Raw genomic sequence first — 22,002 nt, forward strand, 5'->3', positions numbered from 1 at the left:
ATGGGTCAGCAGCTTATCTCCTGTTTTGAGCTACAGGGACATGAGAAGCAACTGCCCAGCAGAAATGCTGCCTGGACCTGCAAATGGACCTGGCTGAGTCAATTCTGGACTCTCAAATGGTGCCCTTCAGGCCCTGGCCCCTTGGTGTGGCCTCAGTTAAGCTCTCCTAAAGTTTTGGGCTCTACACAAGCACCAGTGGGCCAGTTCGTGCCAAGATCTTGCTGCCTGCGCCACCCGCCAAACGCGAAGTTCCAGTAACCGCGACTCTTCATGCCACAGCAACCACCGAAAACGCTCGGCAGTATGAGATCTTCACTTTGTGATGCAACATCGATAGCTTCAGCAACGACAGTCCGCGATGCCCGACAGGATCTACATTTGTTGCCAACCTACCAGAGGGATAAGCACAGGTAAATTTGGGGTTTGTTGTGACTTCACCCTAACAGAAGTTGTGATTGCTGCTCGATAAAGATTTCTCACCCACTCCCCTCAACCTGTAACCCAATTTCCAACAAGATATCAGGCAACTGGATTGAATTGGGCCTGGATGAGGTAAATTAGGTGTTTGCCTCACCAAACCACAAACTTGTACTCACAACAGGCATATATGGTCTTTGTTGTGGGACGACTGGCTGCCAAGATGACATGAGCTACCGCCAGAGGGAGATCGAAGTCATTCAGCTGCCCACATCTTTGGCATTTTTCACAGCTGTGAACCCTGATCTGATAACCACCCATGCACATTTTTTACCCACTTGGGGCCGACATCCCTTCCGCATTAACAGCTGCCTATGCGAAGAGGCAGCATCCTGGGAGCAGGTTTTTCCTCTGGCTTGGAGACATGACATGCCCTGTTCTTGGCCCGGACCCCGGCCTGATACCTGCTGCCCAGAGCCATCAAGGGCAACTGCACATTTGCCATCGGAGGGATCTGTGGATGCCCCCCCACCCAAACATCTGCCCAGCTCGGACTGGGGAAACTGCTGGCCCAGCTGGGAGCAGCAGGCCCAGCCCAACACAATCTGGCTCTTCTGTGGCCTAGTGTCTCTGCTGCGACCAAGTATTGGGCCAAGTTGCCTCCCCCTTCCTCCGTGGTCTCTTTCTGGGCTAACTCAAGGAGCATGAGCATTTGACCTACCTACTAAGACCTTGTGGGGAAAGATGACAGAGGCCTTTCTCCTCCCTTCCTGACTCTTCTTGTCCTCATCTCTCCACTAGTCCTGTGTCTGCAACATTGGAGGCCCTGCGGTTGTCAACCATCAGCCCCTCCTACTGACTTCTACAGATTCCTCTGGCTAGGAGCAGCTGCTTCACATCTGGATACCTGGCCTCTGACTTGAGGATAGGGGAGCCAAATGGCACTGAAGACCTTCAGTTACCTCCTCCCAGCTTTTGTTGGCCCAGACTCTCGAGCTTGTATACGGGGGAGCACTTCCCACACTTTACTGCCCCACCCCAACTACATGCTATGCAAACAAATGATGGACGGAATGCTGAATGAATCAAAGATTCACCCCAGTCAGGAGATCTGGGTTGAATCAATCATTCTTTTGCTCACCATGCCACCCCAGTTTAGACCCAGCCATGTGCAAATCAGTCTTGACCCTGCTCCTCATGGGAAGAGTCCAGTGCTTTCCATGCCACTGGAGTCAAGCTAGCCTGACTGATGAGGGGTGAAACCCCGAAACCAGTGCCAGGATGCTTGCTTCCAGTCCAGGGAGGACCTGGTCTGGTAGTTCGGGCTGGAATGTTCCCATGGGGAGCAGGGTCAACACTAATCTGCACATGGCTGGGTTCAAACTGGAATTAAATGGGGAGCAATAAAACAATGGATTTAGGCCTAGATCTCTATACTGGGGTGAATGATTGACATTGTTCAACATTCTGTCCATCAACTGTCTATTTGCATTTGTCACCCAAGCTGAGAAGGGTATGCCCATACGTGGGTCTCGTGCTCTCCATGTTACTGGAGTCCAGCTAGGCTGGCTGATGAGGGGTGAAAGCCGAAACAGGTCCTAGGATGCATTCCCACTTAGTCAAATTTGACCAACATCTGGATGAAGTAAAATCCCAATATGACCCCGTGCCAGACTGGAGACATGCTGTGGACTTCCTGCTTCGGAAAGTCATGGATCTGACGATAGGGTCCTAAGGGATAATTTTCAGCTCTACATGATCCGAAGGGTGTGGAGAAGTCAGGATTGATAGCCTACCTGAAGATGATGCACCCCGAATTCCATCTCCAGTTCCTGGAGGCCCTGGAATTCTAGAGAGCGCACCAAGGCCGGTCATTCTGTGCTGCATCCAACAACACTCATCGGCCTATAAAAGCTTCTGTGCTCCGACATTAACATATACCATCGTATCGACAGCCAAGAAGACTACTTTATCAGCGGACTCTTCTGCAACCACCAACACTAGACGTAGGGATATCAAATATGTGCTTTCAAACTGGCGAATATTATGGCCACTGTGGCCGTACAGAGGAGTTCTTGGATCCAGGGGACTTGGAAATCTTCCTGGATATGCTGGAGGAGCACCCAATGGACACAGCATATAAGGACATTGACACCCTACCCACCAGGCTGACTCTCTTCCCACTTGGAAACCTCCCAGTTACCAGCCATTATCTTAGCGAACAGGACAGACTTGGATCATCCTGATCTGCATCAGGTGGTAGAAGCATTCCACAAAGCATGTCATGATCCCCACTGAAACAGCCGGACAAGGGTGCTGGAGGTGCCACAGTAGGCTGATTATATCCTTCCACTTTGCTGTGTCAACGGCAGTGTTGCGTTCGTCATTTTTTTTGCATCATTGGTGTTTGCCTTTTTATTTTGCCTTTCAGTCCTCCGGGCCACAGCCTTCGTGTGTCTTGTTACCCGCTCTGGCAGGTATGGACACTCTTACCTGCTTTGACCCTGGTGCCTTTCAACAAATAGGCCCTCCTATATGTCTCCTCCTGGAAGGCGGTGCTGAGGGGCACTGACCCAGGCAGAGGCTCCCAACCCCTCCCTATGCATGTGGTTCACCTAGATGCACTGGGAACAAAATAGAATATCCTAGAGTCTGGTAGATATAACCTGTTTGCGTATTCCTTCCTTTAGACCTCTCATATCTTCCTAAATCTAGTGCTTCGCAGGTGGGAAGGGGTTTGTTATAGCCCTGCCCGGCATAGGCCCAAGCTTTAGGTCTGAACTTTGTAGGTTAGTCTCTGCTCTTTCCCCTAAGGGAGTCTGTACTCCATCTTGCCTCCTCCCCTGTTTTTTGTAGTACCACATCACCCAGCAGTTACTGCTCCTTACCTACCACTCACCCTTCCCGTTTAGCACTGCGGTCTCCGAAGGCAAAAGACTCTCCTGGGGCTGCCCCTGGAAATAACTCAGTGGCTTGGCCCACTATATCTAGAACAAAAAGAATTTACACTATCTACACACGAAACACACAGATAATGCATTACTTCAGGAGACCCAGTCATTGAAGCTAAAATGCATATTTGGGAGGGGGGTGGATGGTAGTAGTAGTAGTAGAACAGTGGATGACTGAGGTGAGCCTTCTAAAGCGAGCAGCTGCTCGAAGAAGAGTAGAATGGCTGCCCTTGATGGGAAACGTCTGCTGTGTATGATCCTCAAGACGTGGCGGGTCAGTGGGCTGTGGAAAAGCTATGGATCCTGGAGCGTTCAGTGATGCCCATGTCTGTTCCTACGGTGAATAAATCTTGCTTCTATGCTCAGCTGTCCAGGCTTCTTATGTCCTTTGGATCATCTCCTGTCCTCCTGGAGGGCAACTGGAATTTAGCCTCGGATCAGTCCTTGGACCATACCGGATGGATAAACTCTCACCACCAGATTGAAAGGGCCCTGCTGAAAGACCTGCAGGATCATACCCTAGTAGATGTGTGGCATTAGCGCCACCGATTCAAAAGGTATTATACTTTTTTTCTTCTGTCCACGAGGGACCAGGTCCCACATTGACTATTACTTTGTGCAAGGTGGACTGCTCCATCATGTCACAAACCATGCTATCCCAGAGGGAGGCATTGTAGACCATATTCCAGTTCAGTTAGGAGTGAACCTGGGTGTGACCCCACCTCTACTACTCCAGCCCGGTGGCGTATAAGGGCGATTGCCTACAAGTGCCCTGAGGGCAAGGAACAGCTTTGAAACCACACTGGCTCGGTGGGCTCCCATAGAGTACTCTGGATGATGGGAAAGACAACGCTGAGAAGGAGGGTGATGCAGGATTCAGCGTTAGCGAAACGCAAAGTCCAGGTGGAACTGCACTCACTACAGTCTGAGGTTGGCACCTTGACGGCACATTATACGGCCCCACCCCCACAATGCAGAACAGGCTGGACCAGGCAAAGATAAGTCTCATCTCTTTTTTTCTCAGAAGCGGGCAAAAAAGCTTTAGTCAATCTTCCCTGGCATCACTATGATCACAGGGAGAAAGATGGTAGGATTATGGCTGCCCAAGTAAGAGAGAAAGAATCCCACCTAGCCATCCCTGTCATACAGGAATCGTTGGGATACATCCTGGTACACCCTAGGGCTATAGATAATAGATTTGTGCCCTTCTAGTAATCTTTGTACTCCTCAGAGTCTAGAGCCTCTCCCGAACAGATTGAAGCTTTTTAGAGATCCCTGTATCTACCCACTGTTAACGAAGAGGGTTGTGATTTGACGTCTGGGTATTTCACAGAGGAGGAAGTGGATGAGGCACTGGTAGCGCTCCCAATCTATAAATCCCCAGGTGAAAATGGGTTTCCCGGTGAGTTTTACAGAACAGCGAAGGGCCTGGTTATAACCCGTTTGACATGGCTTTCTGTGCGCCAGTGGAGGATAATTCTCTGGGAGCAATTTCCAACAAAGTGATTATCACCCTTCCTCCAAAGAATAACAAGGACCTCCTGGACTGTGCCAGCTATTGTCCACTATCCCTTCTCAATGTTGATCTAAGAATATGGCTAAAATATTAGCAAACTGCCTGGGGAGGGCAATCCCCTAGCTCATCCATGAACCATAAGTGGACTTGGTCTTGGGCCTCAGCTCCTGCAACCACCTTCAGACCTTAGTCCACCGCCTCTGGCATGCGAGAAGTGACCCGTCGGAGCATTTGAACAGGTGGAGAGGCCATACCTATTTCAGGTCCTGTCGCACATGGGTCTGGGTGACGACCTCATCACTAAGGTATGTTGTATGATTTTCAACAGCCGAAGTGTCCTGTGGAGGAGTCTGCCTCGACCCCTTTCTGAACAATAGAGGTACCCACCAGGGATGCCCGCTGTCCACACTGCTTTTTAGGTCTCGCCTGACCCAGCGCATGCGCTGGTCTGGCGAGACTTATTGAGAGGGCTGCAAAAAGTTCTACCAGGCCAGCCTAGAGCTACAGTGCATGTGCGTGGGCGCGCCGCGCTTGACCGCGATTACTTTCACTTTTGCGGACGCACGGCCGCTTGGCATAGCCAATAGGTCTCGCTTTTGGGACCTTATAAGTATTTAGTTATGCAACTGTTGCATGGCTAAACACTTATAAGGTCCCAAAGGCGAGACCTATTGGCTATGCCAATGCTTGTTATTATTGCAATAGAGCTTTTGGTGGCCTTCATCAGTGGGGCGCGGGAGGCAGAAGGAATCTCCACTGAAGTGGAGAGGTTAAGGTTGTGTTCTATGCGGACGATGCCCTGCTTCTCTTATCCTGCCCGAGGTCTTTCATTGCCACAGTGATGTCCATCATAGAGGACTTTTCTGCTATCCCAGGCTACAAAGTTAATTCATCCAAAAGCATGACATGGGTACCCGAGCGTCTGTGGGTACTTAGGTACCGCATCAACGGGGGCTCTTTCGAATGATGGATGACACTCATCCTCTTAACTGAACGCTACAGTGGGACTTCATGAAGTAGCCTCACCACAACCTGTCATTTTGGGGAACAGTCCAAATGGTAACAAGCATTTGCAATGCAATAGGTCTCGCATTTATAAGAGTTTGACCTATTGGCATTGTAAAATTACAATGCCTTTTATTTATGTTTTGGTTTTAAAACAAATAAAAGGCATTGTCATTTACAATGTCAGTAGCATAAACTCGCATAAAAGCAGTGTGTGGAGTGCAGCAGTGTGCGGCGTGCAGCAGTGTGCGGCGTGCAGCAGTGTGCGGCGTGCAGCAGTGTGCGGCGTGCAGCAGTGTGCGGCGTGCAGCAGTGTGCGGCGTGCAGCAGTGTGAGGCGTGCAGCAGTGTGAGGCGTGCAGCAGTGTGAGGCGTGCAGCAGTGTGAGGCGTGCAGCAGTGTGAGGCGTGCAGCAGTGTGAGGCGTGCAGCAGTGTGCGGCGTGCAGCAGTGTGCGGCGTGCAGCAGTGTGCGGCGTGCAGCAGTGTGCGGCGTGCAGCAGGGTGCAGCAGTGTGCGCAGCAGTGTGTGGCGTGCGGTAGTGTGGGGCGTGCAGCAGTGTGTGGCGTGCAGCAGTGTGTGGCGTGGTTTGTAAACAACAAGAAAAGTGGACATCAAAGGAAGGGTAAGAGGGAACGAGCATTTGGGGTGTGAGTTATAATGAAAGTTAATTGTTGTAAGAGGGGATGCAGGAAGTGAGGCCGAGCGCGCGCTGGCAAAAGCAGTCTGCTGCTTTCAAGTCGGATGCCAGATGTCAGCTTCGCGCTTGAATGCCTCACATGCACTGGCCATAAACCGCATTCCTAAGGTCTTGTGCCCCTTACTAAATCTCTCTGAATGCGTGCGGCGGCGCACGCGCAGGAAGTAGCTGGTGGCAAATGGAATGCGCGTGGTTGTGCGCGTAACCACCACCCGATCCGCCTGGGAAGCCTTCGGGACCATTTTCTGAAGCCCCTAAATAAGTCTCGCTGAGCGATCGCTTACGCGATAGCGAGGCGAGACCTAAAAATGACTGTGGTGGCCTGCTTCAACTACCTCTTTGGTATTCTGCCTCTCAAGAGACCCAAACCACTTCTGGCATACATCGAGGCGGACATAAGATCCTACATGTGGAGAGGACTTAAGCCGTGACCAGCCTATGGGTGGATACTGTATAGGGCTGTATGAGTCTCCCTTACATGGCTTCTTATAATCTGGTCTTTCAACTCTCCCAGCTCATTCCTCACATGCACCAGGGCTGTGAGGTACCATTTTGGATTCACATAGAGTGTCACCTCCTTAGGTGTGACCCCCACCCCCACACACACACACCTCTACACTGCTGCCCTGACAATTGCCCTGAACCTGGTGTGGCTACGACAGATGCAGCATACAGAGATTTCCATAAACTTGTAGGAATCTCCTCTTTTCTACATCATATGTCTCCTTTGTGGCACAAGACTGCTCTTTGTATAGATGGGCGGCCCTTCCACTGGGAATCCTGGTATGACCATGGTATACTGCAGAATGATTAATTCTTTGATGGGGAGAGGCTCAAATCATTAACCCCCCTCCATGCTGAATATGGGCTCTCGGCTAATGACTTCTGCCACTGTCACCAATTGATTCATTGACTCCGCTCTGCCTGTGGCGCCACTCCAGTGGAACTGCCCCGTCTCCTCTCCTTCAACGTCTACAGACTCTGGGTGGTAAAGTGGAGTGGCATCGGGCCTCCATAAGGTCCTTATTATAATTCTTCATTCACTGCCGAACCTAATGGCTAGTAGACTTTGGTGGCAACCACTTTTGGGGAAGGCTTACATCTTAAATGCGTTTGGGCATCTGTGCTCCACGACAACGATAAAGTCCTCCGGGAGTCCCACCTGAAATTCTTATATTTCAGGACCCTCAACGACTGGAATTGGTCTTGCTGGAAGCTCAAACAGGCGAGGTTCCTGCCACATGACCTCTGTTGGAGATGCAGTGCAGAGCACTGTGACCCATTTCATATCCAGAAAGTCTTGCCTGGCTCTTTCCTCTTTTTGGGAACACGTGTGGGACTTTCTCAGACAATGTGGCCACACTCTGATCTTGCTCTTTCCCCAGTTTGCACTTCTCCATGACAATTCAGATCTCCTAAACTTGACGTTGCATGAGCATAGATGGTTAGCTCCCTTGCTGGCCATGGCTAAGCTACGCATTCTTTGTCTCTGGCGACATCCTACCTTGCCATCCAATACAGAATGGAGGCTCAAATTATACCAAGTAATTTGCCTTGAACGGATCTCCTACAAACTCAATGACATGCTACCTATGTTTGAGGTAGTGTGGGGCCCTTTTCTCACCAGAGATACTGTGTCCCTGCTTTGATCCTACCCGATGGGAGCTTTCTTCTACTTTTGACCTCTGAGGCCTTGATATTCTGCTGATCACAGGCAACACCCACAAGTAAGGAATAAAGTGCTGTTCATCTCAGCAACCGACACCTTACCATGTCCCCCAATTCGGACGACTTTTGCTTTTATCCTGGGTGACACTGAAATTTTTATGTTGAAGTGTTCAATGACACAATATATTTATGCCAATATTACATCAGGATGAAGTGAGTTAATCACAGATTTACATTGTAGTGAATGAGAAAGAATCAACATTGGTAGGAGCAGGCAGAAGATTGCGTCACTGTTGAACCAAGGAATAGAACAAACAAATAAAAACTCGAAGTCTGGTCTGAAGAGTAATATTACTCTATATCAACTGGGGTAACAAAGTGGTCATGATTAGGACCCGTTCTAGGGAAATAGTGTAGGTGGCCCTCCTTGCTCTCATGGCTATCATTGCACTGACGGAGTGGCATGGTTGGGCTACGCAATGTTCACAGTTTAAAGCATGGTACTGACTGAGGTTTGACAATATGAGATACCCCTCATGGTGGCATTATGTGATTTGTTTTGTTGGTTCTTAAATGTGGATAATATCTTGTCCCATTCCGATGCTATGGGCTGATTCCAGAGTCCCCCAGCCTCCTCTTTAAGCAGGGAGACAGATTCCATTTCAGCCCACCATGTTACTGCGTCATGCCAATTGGTAATACCTGGCAGAGAGCTGGCCTTCCATTCCATGGTGAGAATAGGTCATGTGAGGAGAAAGGCAAAGTCCAAGAACCAGCTGTTAAATGTCCACACTTTGGGGCACTTCTAGTGGCTCCGGATACAACTTTCTGAGCTCTGAAAGTCGAAGTGGCCTCTGACAAGTGTAAGCGTATTAGCTATTTCAAGCCAGAAGGTGGTATCGATTTGGTAGTTCCAAAACATGGGTTTAATGTCTGCATACTCAGTTTAGCAACAAGGGCATGTAGTATTCATGGTATCATAGATTTTTCCTAGACATGCCGGGGCAGGTAAGCTCTATCTAGAATGTTGAACTGAATACATTGAAATCTGATATGATACCTAGTGGGGATGAGAGATTATTGAGTCCCATTTCTATTGTGTAAAGATGAATCCCACAGCGGGGGAGCACTAATTTCGATGCACGCGGGAGTCCCTTTCCAACACACTGGAGCCCTATTCGACCCAGCGGGTAGGTTAGAGGGCCACGACAAAGTGATTATACACATGTATGCCCCAAACACAGATCAGGGGATACTCCTGGTGGGTCTATTAAGGCCACTGGCCCCCTATCTGGTACAAACGATCATCATAGGGGTCGGGGGGCTTTAACTGCGTAGAGGACGCTGTTGTTGACGGCTCTCACACTCCACTGAAGGACTCACCAATGACCAAGACAGCCAGTCTCTTTGTAGACTGGCAGACCAAGTGAGGGCTTATAGACAACTGGCGCCAGACACACCCACTTACAAGGGTCTATTCTTTTTTTCCTCGAGTCTTCACAAATTACATGTGCGCCTAGACATGCTCCTCTGCACCCCTGATGTTCACAGCTTAGTACATGACGTAGAATACTTGGCTAGAACAATATCGGACCACAACCTGATCCACTTCCACTTGCAGTGGGAGAGTCCTAGGCTGTGCATTCCTACGTGGAGGCTTAAACCTGAATCATTAGAAGAGCCGGTATATCAGGTAGTGATTGGGGGATGTAGAAGGCAATACTTTGAGGACAACAGTGGCATGACATCATCCACCCCAGACAGAGTGGGATGCCTTTAAGATGGGGCTTAGGAGCAGTGTATAACCAAATTGGTAGAGGTCAGAAGTACTTTGTTACAGTAAATCATGCCCACAGAGCAGGAACTGAGGAAAATAGAGATGCGCAGGCCAAGTCACCCAGACTTACAAGTTTTGTTGGACACCAAGGAGCGCTTTGCGGGACAGGTCGAGAAGCTCAAATATTTCAATTATAGAGCATATATGGTGTGGGCGCACATACTGTTGTGAACAGGTCTCCTGGGCTTCAGCTGCAAAGCCTATCCACCATTGTCGATGCTCAATATTACGTACAAGATCCTCAGCTGGGTTTTAGCTACCAGACTCCTTCCACTGATGACCAAGCTTGCCCCAGATCAAGCAGGGTTTAGTCCCGGCCACAATACAGCGCTTAATATCCAGAGCCTCTTGACTTTACTGAAGGCTAATTCATATAACCGTGGGGAGGCGGTGGTGCTTGCTGTTGATATAGTAATAGCCTTTGACAGTTTGGAATGGGACTTTCTGTATGGCGTGATGGAGCGCTTACAGTTAGGGTGCGGATTCTTGGCCTGGATCAGGTTGCTATACAGAGAACCCACAGCCAGAGTGTGCACGGGCCAAGTCATATCTGAGAGTTATAGAGGGGGTCGCAAGACCAGACAGGGGTGCCCCTTGTAACCCTTACCTTTTGCATTGGACAGTGAACCTCTGGCCAGCTATGTGAGAACAGGGTACCGGTATATGGGGATAGGATCGCCGCGTTGCCTTGTATACAGTGATCTATTAATCTTCCTTTGGAATACGATGACAGACCTAGAGGGTGCTAGGGCCCTGCTAGAGCAGTTCGGATTGTTATCTGGACTGAGGGTCAATTAGCAAAAGTCAAGGCTGCTCCGGACTATTGAGAATCGCAACTCTCCCCCCTTGAGGGGCTAGAGGTGATACAGTGAGAGCCCCAATACCCTCAATCTGGTTGTCAAAATATTTCACGACCAGGCTGACCTCCAGGACAGGAACGTAGGGATGGCCCTTAAGGTATTTGAAACCAGCACTGACTTCTGGAAGACACTCCAGAAGTCAGTGCACTGCTTAAGATGGTCAGGCACCATCCAATGTGGGAAGACATGCTACAGCCCCTGGAAACCCTGCGGACATGATGGGAGGATGACCTGGGGGTTCCCATAGCAGAGGGTGACTGGGCGATCCTACTGGAGAGGATACCCAGGAATGCCCAATTCAAATTAATCAACTTCTATATACTACACAGGGCGTACTTAACCCCAGTGAGAATAAATACATATTTCAACATGGTTGGTGTGGCATGTCCCAGATGCAGGGTGGTGGGGTGCGGAACTCCCGACTGCTTATTGGCAAGAGATAATGACAGCGGTAGCTGACGTCACCAAGAGAGGTTCCCTGCTGCCCAGGGCATTGCTTGTTGAGCTGGTTTCCACACACCGCCAAGACCAAGGTCACAAGTAGATTTCAGGAATTGCCCTTTATTTTAGCAAAGAGGGAAATCACCAGACATTGGAAGGCCATTAGGGGTCTCAGTGTTGCCACTTGGCAACTTGAGAGATGGGCGGGATATGAGAGCGATGTGCTGTTGAGAGAAGCCAGATGAGGATGAGGCTCACTGGACACAGCCAGGGCCTGGGAGACGGTAGTGGATTGCGTAAGGGATCCAGATACCCCATCGAAGATGACATCCCTAGGGCCTCTCCCAAGGACTGCTGGATGTAAGCACGAACATATTCCTTGCAGCATGCACCCCAATGACTCAACTACTGGCTGTGCACTCTAGATTCTAACTGTTATTTGTATATCACTATGTGATGCTTATTGTTGAGACTAAACTATATGGATTTCCTTTGGGTAGAACCCAAGGGGGGGGGGGGGGTTTGAGATTTGGGTACTCAGACTAGGATAATCAGAGAACAAGCGGATGGGCTATGATAACTGCACAGTATATAATGCCACAAATGTTCTTGTTGTTTGATGATGCTACGAATCTCAAGAACACCTCCTTTAAACAAAAAAAAAAAAAAAAAAAGATGCCATGTTGGGGGCAGATAAACAACCGTTTTTGCGGTCGCAAACGGGAATTCAGCCCTTTTGCGACCGCAAAACTGGTCAGCCCTATGTCCAAACCAAATTTTGCGACTCGCTAACCGATTAGCGACTCACAAAATATGTTTTGTGACTCGCTATTAGGAAGGAGCGTGCCAAGGGCGTCCCTTCCTAATAGCGAATCAGACTGCAATGCACTATTTGCATTTGCGGTCGCAAAACGCTTGCAGTTTACCACCTACTTCAAGTAGGTGGTAAACCATTCACAAACGGAAAGGGGTTCCCAGGGGCCCCTTCCCCTTTGTGAATGGGTGCACAAATAGTTTTTTAAGAGCAGGCAGTGGTTCCAGGGACAACTGCCTGCCCTTAAAAAATAAAACTGAAAAGTTTCATTTTTCTTTTTTAAATGCATCCCGTTTTACTTTAAGGAAAAAGAGCTGCATTACAAAAAAAAACTGCTTTATTGAAAAAGCAGTCACAGATAAGGTGTTCTGCTGACACCAGCAGGCCACCATCCCGGACAGTGCTAGCCATTCCCAATGGGGTCGCAAATTGCGCTTGCCTCATGAATATTGATGAGGCATGCAATTTGCGACACCATTTGGAATCCCAAACAGTGTCTGAGACACAGTTGTACATTCAGTTTAGCGAGTCGCAAATTGTGAGTCGCAATTCTGCGCAATTTGCGACTCTCTAAACAGAAAGGTCGTACATCTGGCCCTTAGAGGGAGGGAGCGACAAGCCATGAAACCAGTTTTCCAACAGTTGCTTCTGTGAATATCGTGTGGATGAGAAAGTGGGTTGAAGGTTCTGTTTGCATTATGTCACAAATATCTCAAATCTACCAGAAGGCGTCTTATATGGCAGAAATTGCCCTGCAGGGATTCCATACTGCGCAAACAGTAAGTCAAAAGTAATAAGATTACCATTTTAGAAAAGTCATCCATGCCAGAGTCATCCAAGCCTTGACCATGGGGGAAATAAAGCTCTTTCTGAGGCAGCGGAGAAGGAGCTCAGGAGAATAACCTATTGTTTCTGGTTAGATGGTCAAAGCTCTGCTGTAACAGTGTGTGCTACACAAAAGAGGTTATTAAAATTCCTAGGAAGGGTGGCATTAGGCAGGAAAGCCTCACCGATTAAATCTAAGGTTCCCTGCATGTGTAAATGTCCCACCACTTGTAGGAGTTGACCTGCAAACCATCTGGAAGGCCACGGCAAATGTGCTGCAGTCTAAACAATGGTACTCTGTAGAGGTCGCTGCTCCAAATTAAAATCACCCATCAACCCTTTTAGTGTATGAAAGACGCTTAGGTAGCCTTGGAGGTGGATTCATGAAATAACATAGCAGCCTTGGTAGCATTATCATTTCTTTTGAGGATCACTCGTCCAGGGAATGCCAATGGTAGGGTATTCCCGAATGAATATGTGCTCCAAGTGAGGATATTGCTCTCAATACATTGCCACTGAAGCATGTCGATGTTCAAGTATAAAGATATTTAAAGGTGGTAGCTACCCAGTTAATCTGACTGCCATCTATTACTGTCTTGTCTGGGGCAGTTGAACCTTAGAGGAAAATATGTTTTGACCTGTTTATTGAAACAGTCAGAGGCCACTATGTTGTCTGTTAAAGTGGTTCTCTGCCTAGTGGCTTGGTCCACTCAAACTAAATGATAACAAATAAAGGTAGACCCTGTGTGTCGAATGACAGAGGGATAAATCCATAGGCAGTATGTGCAGAACAATAAAGCAGACCGAATCTATGTCCTCCACTTCCACCAAAAGAGATTATAAGTACAGACACCTCCCCTGGAGGAAATTGAGCTAATTTGAAGACTTTACCATACAAGTTTTTTCCCTCTGCTGAAGTCTATCACATTACTGTTCTGAACAGAAGCAATATGATGCTCTGCACATTCAAGCCAATGTTTCAGGAATGGACAGAGACTGACAAACAGCTTCTTATTTTCTTTTTCTCCGATTCACAATAACCAACTTTGCAAGGGGACAAAGGATGCCATCTTCTGATGACACCATGCTAAATCCAGGTGCTGTCATTAATTCAGTGGTTGTAGTTCTTATGGGATTCAGTTTTTTACACTTATGTCAAAGACTATTCTTTATTACAGCTCTAGCCCTGTTACCGAACCCTTCAAGTCTGGAATCACTGTTCAAGTTCCCAGCGAATCAATGTCAGCACACTCTTGCTAACAGATAGTGGTTGGTTCTACTTTAATGGGACCTCTTTTCTAACCATTTAAAATATGTGAGCACCATTGCTCAACATGGAAATTATCTTCTCCACGTAGCACACCTAGAATATTAAAGAGAATTAAAAAATGTCCGGCATGTAAATGTTCGCAATGTTGCATCAGTGTTATCTAAGATTATGAACTTTTATTTTTTTCTCTCCCTCTTAGATGATGTATAATTGCAATATAGGTTTCCTGAGTAACCCAGTTTATTTCGGGTCCTGATAATAAATGTCATCAGACCCCTTTTGCTAGTCAAAGAATAAATAGCAATGATTTTGTCGTATGCTTCAAGGCAGGATTGTCGGGTATAAAACCAGATCGTAATGAGACAAGTCTTTCAAGATATCAGAGGCTCATTCAACAGAGAACCTGTTGCAGCAGAACTGCTATACAACATGTCTTCATTAGAACTCTGGTGGCTTGTTTTGGAGGTTTCACGTTTTGCTAGCCAATGAGACTTCAATTTGAATTTTGCATGTGAATCTCCGGTGATTTATGCATTCCTTCCTTATCTTTTTTTAGGTACAACTTTCAATTGCCAACCTTTTGGTGGGTTGTTGTACTGCTATGATTTCTAGTCTATATATATTTTCTTAAATAAAAAATGAAAGTATAACATTTGTTTTTTTAAAAAAAAAGAAAGAAATAACAAAACACAAACTGCCTGTGAATAATTCTAAACTTACAAATTTAGAGAGAAAGCCTTCCCTCGACAATCATTGTCACAGTTAGCTAACTTTTCTTTACTACATTTCTGTGCTTTTTGTCTTCAACTCTGACTTCCTTGGCAATTCTAACAAATCTTTCCATCAATTAATTATTGCTGGCCAACAATGGACAATCTTGCATTCTCCAGTGGTTAAACGTGTACCCAAGTGTTCTCTCTGCCCCATTACTCCCACTTACACTTTGACATAGTGGTCAGCCACTCATTTTCAAAAGTCTATGCGCATGTCACATGTTTTGTTGTACAAATGTGCACTTTGGTTTACCTTCATCACCCAGCACACATTTTCCTCTTGTAATACAGTCTATACTACGGTGTTGTTCTAGCATGCACACTGGATGGTATATGGCCTTGAATCAAATGCTCTTTAAACCAGATGTTGTATCATGTTGATCACAGTGATCTGTTAAGATGCATAACAATGTCACTATGTCTTTTTTGCCATAATAGTAATCATTTTAACTTTGTTTAAATAAGTGTTTAGTTCCAAAGCATACCTCAGTCCCTTGTTAATACATACCCAACACCCACCCACTGTGTGATGTATAACGGTGAGGCAGAAATGGGTCAAAGTGCACAGAAGCAGACACTTTGCGCCTACATTTGTAGAGCATGTTGGTTATATGTATGTAAACATGTTGTTTAGGAACAGTTAAAAACAAAAAAAACATTATGTTGCTGTACACAAGTGCTCCCACCTTTGGTTACCTGTCCCAGGAACACTAACATATTGGTAAATAAAGACACACACGTCAGACTGAGTGCTATACTTGGTTCTTTATCAGCTAAAGGAGCTCCTTGACAAATAGATAGCTCATAATACTAGTTTATTCGCTAGCGAGATACTCACCATAATTAGGTTTAACGGACTGACAGCACAGATATCAGAGTCACATCGATTGGTCAATGCTCCAATAGGAGATTAGGTTTGTCCCAGGTACATCTAGTTGTAATGGCCCTAAATCACTCTGCACAAATACTCAGAGTGTTTACCCATCACTTCACCGCAGGAATATGAATAATAATCAGTGATGTAAAGCTCAGGATCACATGATGGTGTATAAGGCTAAACCTCCTATGATCTGCCACTGCACATTAAACAAGCAGGTAAGTGTAAATTCCCAGAATAAGAGACTAACATGCTGTGAGCAGGGATCAAGGCAAAGGCCATACATGGACAGGAAGGCAGATCCCATCTGATCATTTCTCACTTATAGGCTTGGTTGCCCCAAGTGGTCGCCTGACCTGTGGTGCTCACTTGCTGCCTGGGTTACATGCGGCTCCTGCTCATCTTGAGCTCATGCTGCTATAAAAAGGCAGCCTTGGAATCTGCAGATTGTGACACAGGATTCACATAATGAATGGATTAGCACTTACGTATTCCAGAAAGCATTGGGGAGAGGAGTTGGTCTAACGGCTAGGGCGGTTGTCCTTAAATCTGGGGAACTGGGTTAGAGTTTCGGCAATGACGCTGAACATCCTGTGATTCTGGGCAAATCTCCCCGTGCCTAACAAAAATGAATGTGTCCTTATGTAATGCAACTGGAGCTATGTAAAGCGCTCTGATACCCGATTCGGGTCAAGTTCGCTCAATATAAAACGCTGTAAAAAAAATAATTTAAAAAATGCATTACATTCAAGCAGTTCTTGCCAGGCGAATCACTTTGCTACTCTTCCTTGAGGTGTAGCAGAACCAAATCTCAGCACTTCCACTCTGATCCCAGAGAGCCCATTCCTAACACTGTCAGAAGCTCCTTGACAATTAAGATTTCCATCACACAAGCCACACATTGAAGATGCTCACCCAATCAAGTACCAACAAGTGCTGTTGCTCACACCAAACTCTGAGCATACACATTACCTGTTGCACCGTTAGGTTTCAACACCCTAACCTGTGCTCTTGTAGGCAATAAACCCATTCATGCTCTGCAGATACACCTACATTAATATCAGTATTGAAGAGGTCCCTACAGGTACCATGTTCGTGCAGCAATCACACTTGACCTAATAACAGATGATCTTTAGTTAAAGGTCAATAAGAAATTAATCAAATCTAACAGAAAAGGTGATGCGATACCAAGATCTGGACACATTAAATGAAAGATAAAGTTATACAGAGTTCTAAAAATCAGTGTGTAGATCACGTGCTAACAATTTTCAAATCACTGAAAGCAGATGTATCTATCAACAGTAGAAAAAGTACATCTCCAAAAGTGAACTACTTGAAATCAAGTCAAAATGGAGCCATGAAAAAAACGGATGTGAGGCTCATGCATAATTGTTATTTAAAGAGGTTGCTACCTTTAACGTTTTGTAGTAAATGGCTCTCTTGATTTCCAGAGGACATAGATTTTGTTCCTTTGCTGACCGAGCCCAGTTCACATACCGCAACCAGCTCCCTTTCTTTGGATCAGTAGCATCAATGCACATCCACCCCAGGTTTGGGTAATATACCTGATAGAAGAAAATGGAATTTACTTTCAATAAACGAATGCATACAATTAACATTGGTTTTCCAGGAACAAAATTTACATTTAACATTAATGCACAGTTTTACCACACATCAAAATATTTTAAGATTATAAGCAGGACCAAAGGAACACTATCCGACAATTTACATACATGTCAAAGTGATTTTATCAGTGGATTTGTTTTCATTGGTTGCTTGTCTCTGATGAGCACAAGGAAAACATTATTGCAGCCTATCTTTCTTTGGTGATGCCATCAAAGGCAGTAGGTTTAAGACATCTGCTTTTGTGTTTTAGGTAGAAGGACAGCTAATGCGTGAAAACAAAAGTTACATTTTCAGTTTAAAGGCACAATGCCCAACATCGCAAATTATCACCAAGTCATGTCATGTTGTTGGAGAGATTGCATTAACTCACAACTATTTTTCTTACAAGAATAACTTTTTTTGCAAGTATCCGGTACTTCAATGGGTGCTACTTTTGCACCGAGTCTGGCCTGCATTTATGTAGGCCAGTTTGGAGAGCATCACCTATACCATCCATCAAATCCCTTCCAGAGGCATATTAGTCTCTGGAAGCGGTATATTGATGACATCTTGTGTATATGGACAGGAACTCGTAGTCATCTTTGTGAATTCTTTGAATGGTTAAATGATTGTGATGAATGTTTAAGATTCACGTGGAGTATAAGTACTGAAAAGGTGACCTATTTGGATTTGGACATCAGGGTAACTGATAACAAATTAAGTTCTAGTGTTCATAAGAAACCTACAAATAAAAATTCACTATTGCACTATCAATCTTTTCATCCCAGAGCATTGAGGGATAATCTCCCCGTAGGGCAGTTTCTGCGTTACCGTAGGAACTGCTCTTCCACTGCTTATTTTTTGCAACAGTCTGAGAGCCTTACTGAGAGACTAGTACAGCGTGCATATCCGAGAAGAATTGTCAACAGAGCTCGTAAGAGAGCACATAATACCCCTCGGGAGGCCTTACTGGAAAGGAATACAAAAGATGAAAATGAGTGCCTACCCATAGTTGACTTTTGACCCTCTGGCGACTAAAATCTGTCAGGCTTTTGGAAACATTGGTCTTTGCTTTCTACTAATGAGTATCAAATGACCGCACCCAGATTTGCGTTTAAAAGGGCACAGAATCTCAAGGACAGGCTTGTCCATACGAGGCCCTCATTACAAGTAATGAACACATCTATTCCATCTGGGCATTACCCATGTGGTGGTTGCTCAGTGTGGGAACTTACTGAAAAGACAACGAGTGTTCAGTTGCAAAATGGGCAAACGTGGTATCTGAATAAGTTCAGCAATTGTAACTCAACCAATATAATTTACAGATTAACCTGTCCGTGTGGGCTTCACTACATCGGCCTCACAACAAGAAAAATTAAAGTGAACATACAAGAGCATCTTAGCACCATTAAGAATGGGAAACTAACCACTAGGTTGGTCCAACACTACAAAGACAGGCAACACAATTATAAGGCAGTGAAATGGGTGGTTTTGGAAAAAGTGATGGGTGACATGAATCAGATTGAGACAACACTTGCAATGAAAGAGGCACGCTGGATTTATTCAGAAAAGGTGGATCAATTTGGTCTGAATGACCAAATTGAATTGAAAAAGATCTCCAGATAAAGAATGACAGTTGATATAATGCCTTTCTGAATATGCATTGATCTCTGCATATACGTTAAGATAGTTTAGTTGATCAAGACTGTCTGCGTTTTTCTTTTCATGCATTTTTCATGCATTATTTATGTTTTCTTAATGACTTTGGAGGAACTATTTACATCTCCTGGTGGCCTCAGCACTCAAATAATGTATTTCCCCAGTCCCTGTTGATTATGAATATGTATAGAATAACCCTTCTAAATTGTATATAAACTGTGACTTCTAAATTGGATAGTCGTGTTTGAAATGAGTGGTGAAATTTTTTAATATGGGCTGTCCTTTATGAATACTTTGCGTGTGGTGCTATGAGTGCTTCTACATTCAGCACTCTTACCAGTCTCACCATTAAAAAGGGATACAAGTTATGCTAGCCTAAGATGGCCGCTGCATTTGCCCGTTGTAGAACAGTTTTCTGATGTTCCGGGTACACAGCCTAGTTTTCAATCGATTCTAGGAAGAGCGAGGTACGCGCTGCCAGTTTAAATTGCAGCCTCGTACCATCACGCTTTGATCGCGGAATGAGTGACAGTGTTGACTAAGAACCCTTACGGTGAGATTAGACTAATATGAATGAGCTGGTATTAAGGTAATGGCGGCCTAATTTTTAATTACCTTCTTAAAATGAAACGCTGAATGGAATTCAAACTTGGATATAGCTCTAGATAACAAGATGGTGAAGGGTTATTTATTGCAAAGGTAAAGGCAAAACATCGAATGACGCTAACATTTTGTTAGGTGCTGCTCGTGAGAATCAGTACTGTGTAAGTGGATTTTGTTAGGTGCTGCTCGTGAGAATCAGTACTGTGTAGTCCACCTGGGTTAGGACGGATGCAAGTAGATGATTTTGGCACATTATATGAATGTACTGATCTGGTGTATTTGTCTCCTCAGTTAAAGGTGTGAGTAACGGACATGCTTACAATAGGGAAGAAAGGTGCAACAAGCACAGACTCCCTTAACTAATTGAGAGCTGGTATGCGGGCCCGTGGCTCTCATTAGGTAATTGACATCGATGGCCTGAAGTCAGAGGGTCGTTGTTTTGTGTTTTTAATTCAGACTACCTGTCTTTGAATTTTGAAGTAGGAGTTGGGTGTTGTCTCATGAATTTACCAGCCGTGTTTCTTCTTTTTATTCTGTTTGCGTATTTGCAGTCACTCTTTCTTCAAATAGAAAAAGTCCAGGGAAAGTGAACGCAGACCCTTGATGCCCTGATGAATTTGCCGCCATTTTGAAAAGGCAATAAAACATGTTGCCATTCCTGAATGTGGTTAGATGACCTGACTGTTTTTAACCTTGGGATGACTCACATAATGAAATAAAGAAGTTGGAACTATATACGTGAGTCAGACCTAATTTTATTTAAGACTTTACTGGTCTCTCTTTTTGGTTTTGGGGTTTGCTTTTTCCATTTTTATATTTTTCACACTTTTTTGAATGGGATACACAGTTTTTTTCATGAGAATGATATCGATGATGATAAAATCGTGAGCAAACTGGTGAGTACCTGCCAGCAGCTTCTCTGGTGTTGCACATGTGAGATACTTTCTCATTTTTTCCTCACTTTTTCTTTATAATTATTGCACTATAGTCACCTATAGATGCTGGTGGAGTGACTTTAATACATGGCTGTTTGTTTTTCACTTTTTGGGAATTAATAAATATTAAGTTGCATGGCACTGGGGACTTAATGATAGTTCATGATAAGAACTACTAATGTAGGAGTAATAGATTTATAAATTACCCTACTAGGAATCCCATGTAATTATATTGTTTAAAGTAGTGCCTTTTTGTTACCAGGTCTTTGTTGTTGTATTTCAGTAGTAAAGGCTAACTGACACCCTGTTATTCTTATAAATCACTAGTGGATTTCAATATATTTATACAAAAAATAAAAAAATAAAAACCCCCCAAAAATCGAATGATTGTCATATCAACTCATATAATATTTTTTTTTTAAAAGAATGAATACACTCAAATACTGATTGGGTTGAGACAGCAATTCAAGTAAACTAGAATTTTTTTAAAGAAAAACAATACAGATGCAAGAAAATGCTGCGGCTGCTAGAAGAGTTTCAAGAAATTGTGTACATTTCATGTGTGAATGGAAGACAAATTCTGTGCTTGTTTAACTGTCCCACCTCTAATGGTACTTAATGGGGCACACTCTGTACTGCTGAGCAGGTAGAACTCAGACTACCAGCATCTTCGAATAGAAAAATAAATGCTATTCAAATAGGAAGCAAGACTGTAGCCACTCGAGGTCCCAGATCTGACAATCAAATTACAGATGAATTAGCCACCTGTGAGCATTCAATAGATCCTGGAGAGTCAGCACGACTGCTCTCAGTGCTTCGGAACCTTCCCAATATTCACTCCAAAACCGTTATATGGTTCCATCCTTACGTGCTGTGCCAGACTCCTGCCATCTAGAGTTGTCTCAATCTTAAGGCATGACCATAATTAATGAGGAGTGTCAGGGCTATTAAAACGATGGTCATTATTGCTTGGCCCATTTTCCTAACTACTTTCAGAAGTAGAGGCACAAGAAGGCAAGCACCTCCAAAAGTCACTGACATAAGATCTCCTGAGTCTGAGTGTTTGCACCTGGAGGCAAGGTGTTCATATTTTGCATGTTTTGATGCAAACGTGTTGATGTTTAAAGAATCCGATTTGTTAAACTATTAATGTAGAACTGCAGGATTAATTTACCACTTGTGCATTTCTTGGTTATTCCTGCTTAACAGATCTGTAAAGTTTTAAATACCCTTGGCATTTGCTTTGACA

The 22,002-nt window shown here is 45.1% G+C and overlaps 1 protein-coding gene across 8 annotated transcripts in view; it reads right to left on the reverse strand.

The window, feature by feature from the left end:
* Positions 1-22,002, reverse strand: part of PRDM2 (PR/SET domain 2) — a 348,925-nt gene that overhangs the window by 159,835 nt on the left and 167,088 nt on the right. For all 8 annotated transcript variants that reach the window (XM_085608682.1, XM_085608684.1, XM_085608678.1 and 5 more), the window contains one exon: positions 17,364-17,516. In XM_085608682.1, coding sequence (XP_085464808.1) covers positions 17,364-17,516 — 153 coding nt within the window. The remainder of the gene's footprint in view (positions 1-17,363; positions 17,517-22,002) is intronic.

The sequence above is a fragment of the Triturus cristatus genome, chromosome 1_2 (assembly GCF_964204655.1).
Source record: "Triturus cristatus chromosome 1_2, aTriCri1.1, whole genome shotgun sequence".
In the NCBI taxonomy this organism is placed as follows: Eukaryota; Metazoa; Chordata; class Amphibia; order Caudata; family Salamandridae; genus Triturus; species Triturus cristatus.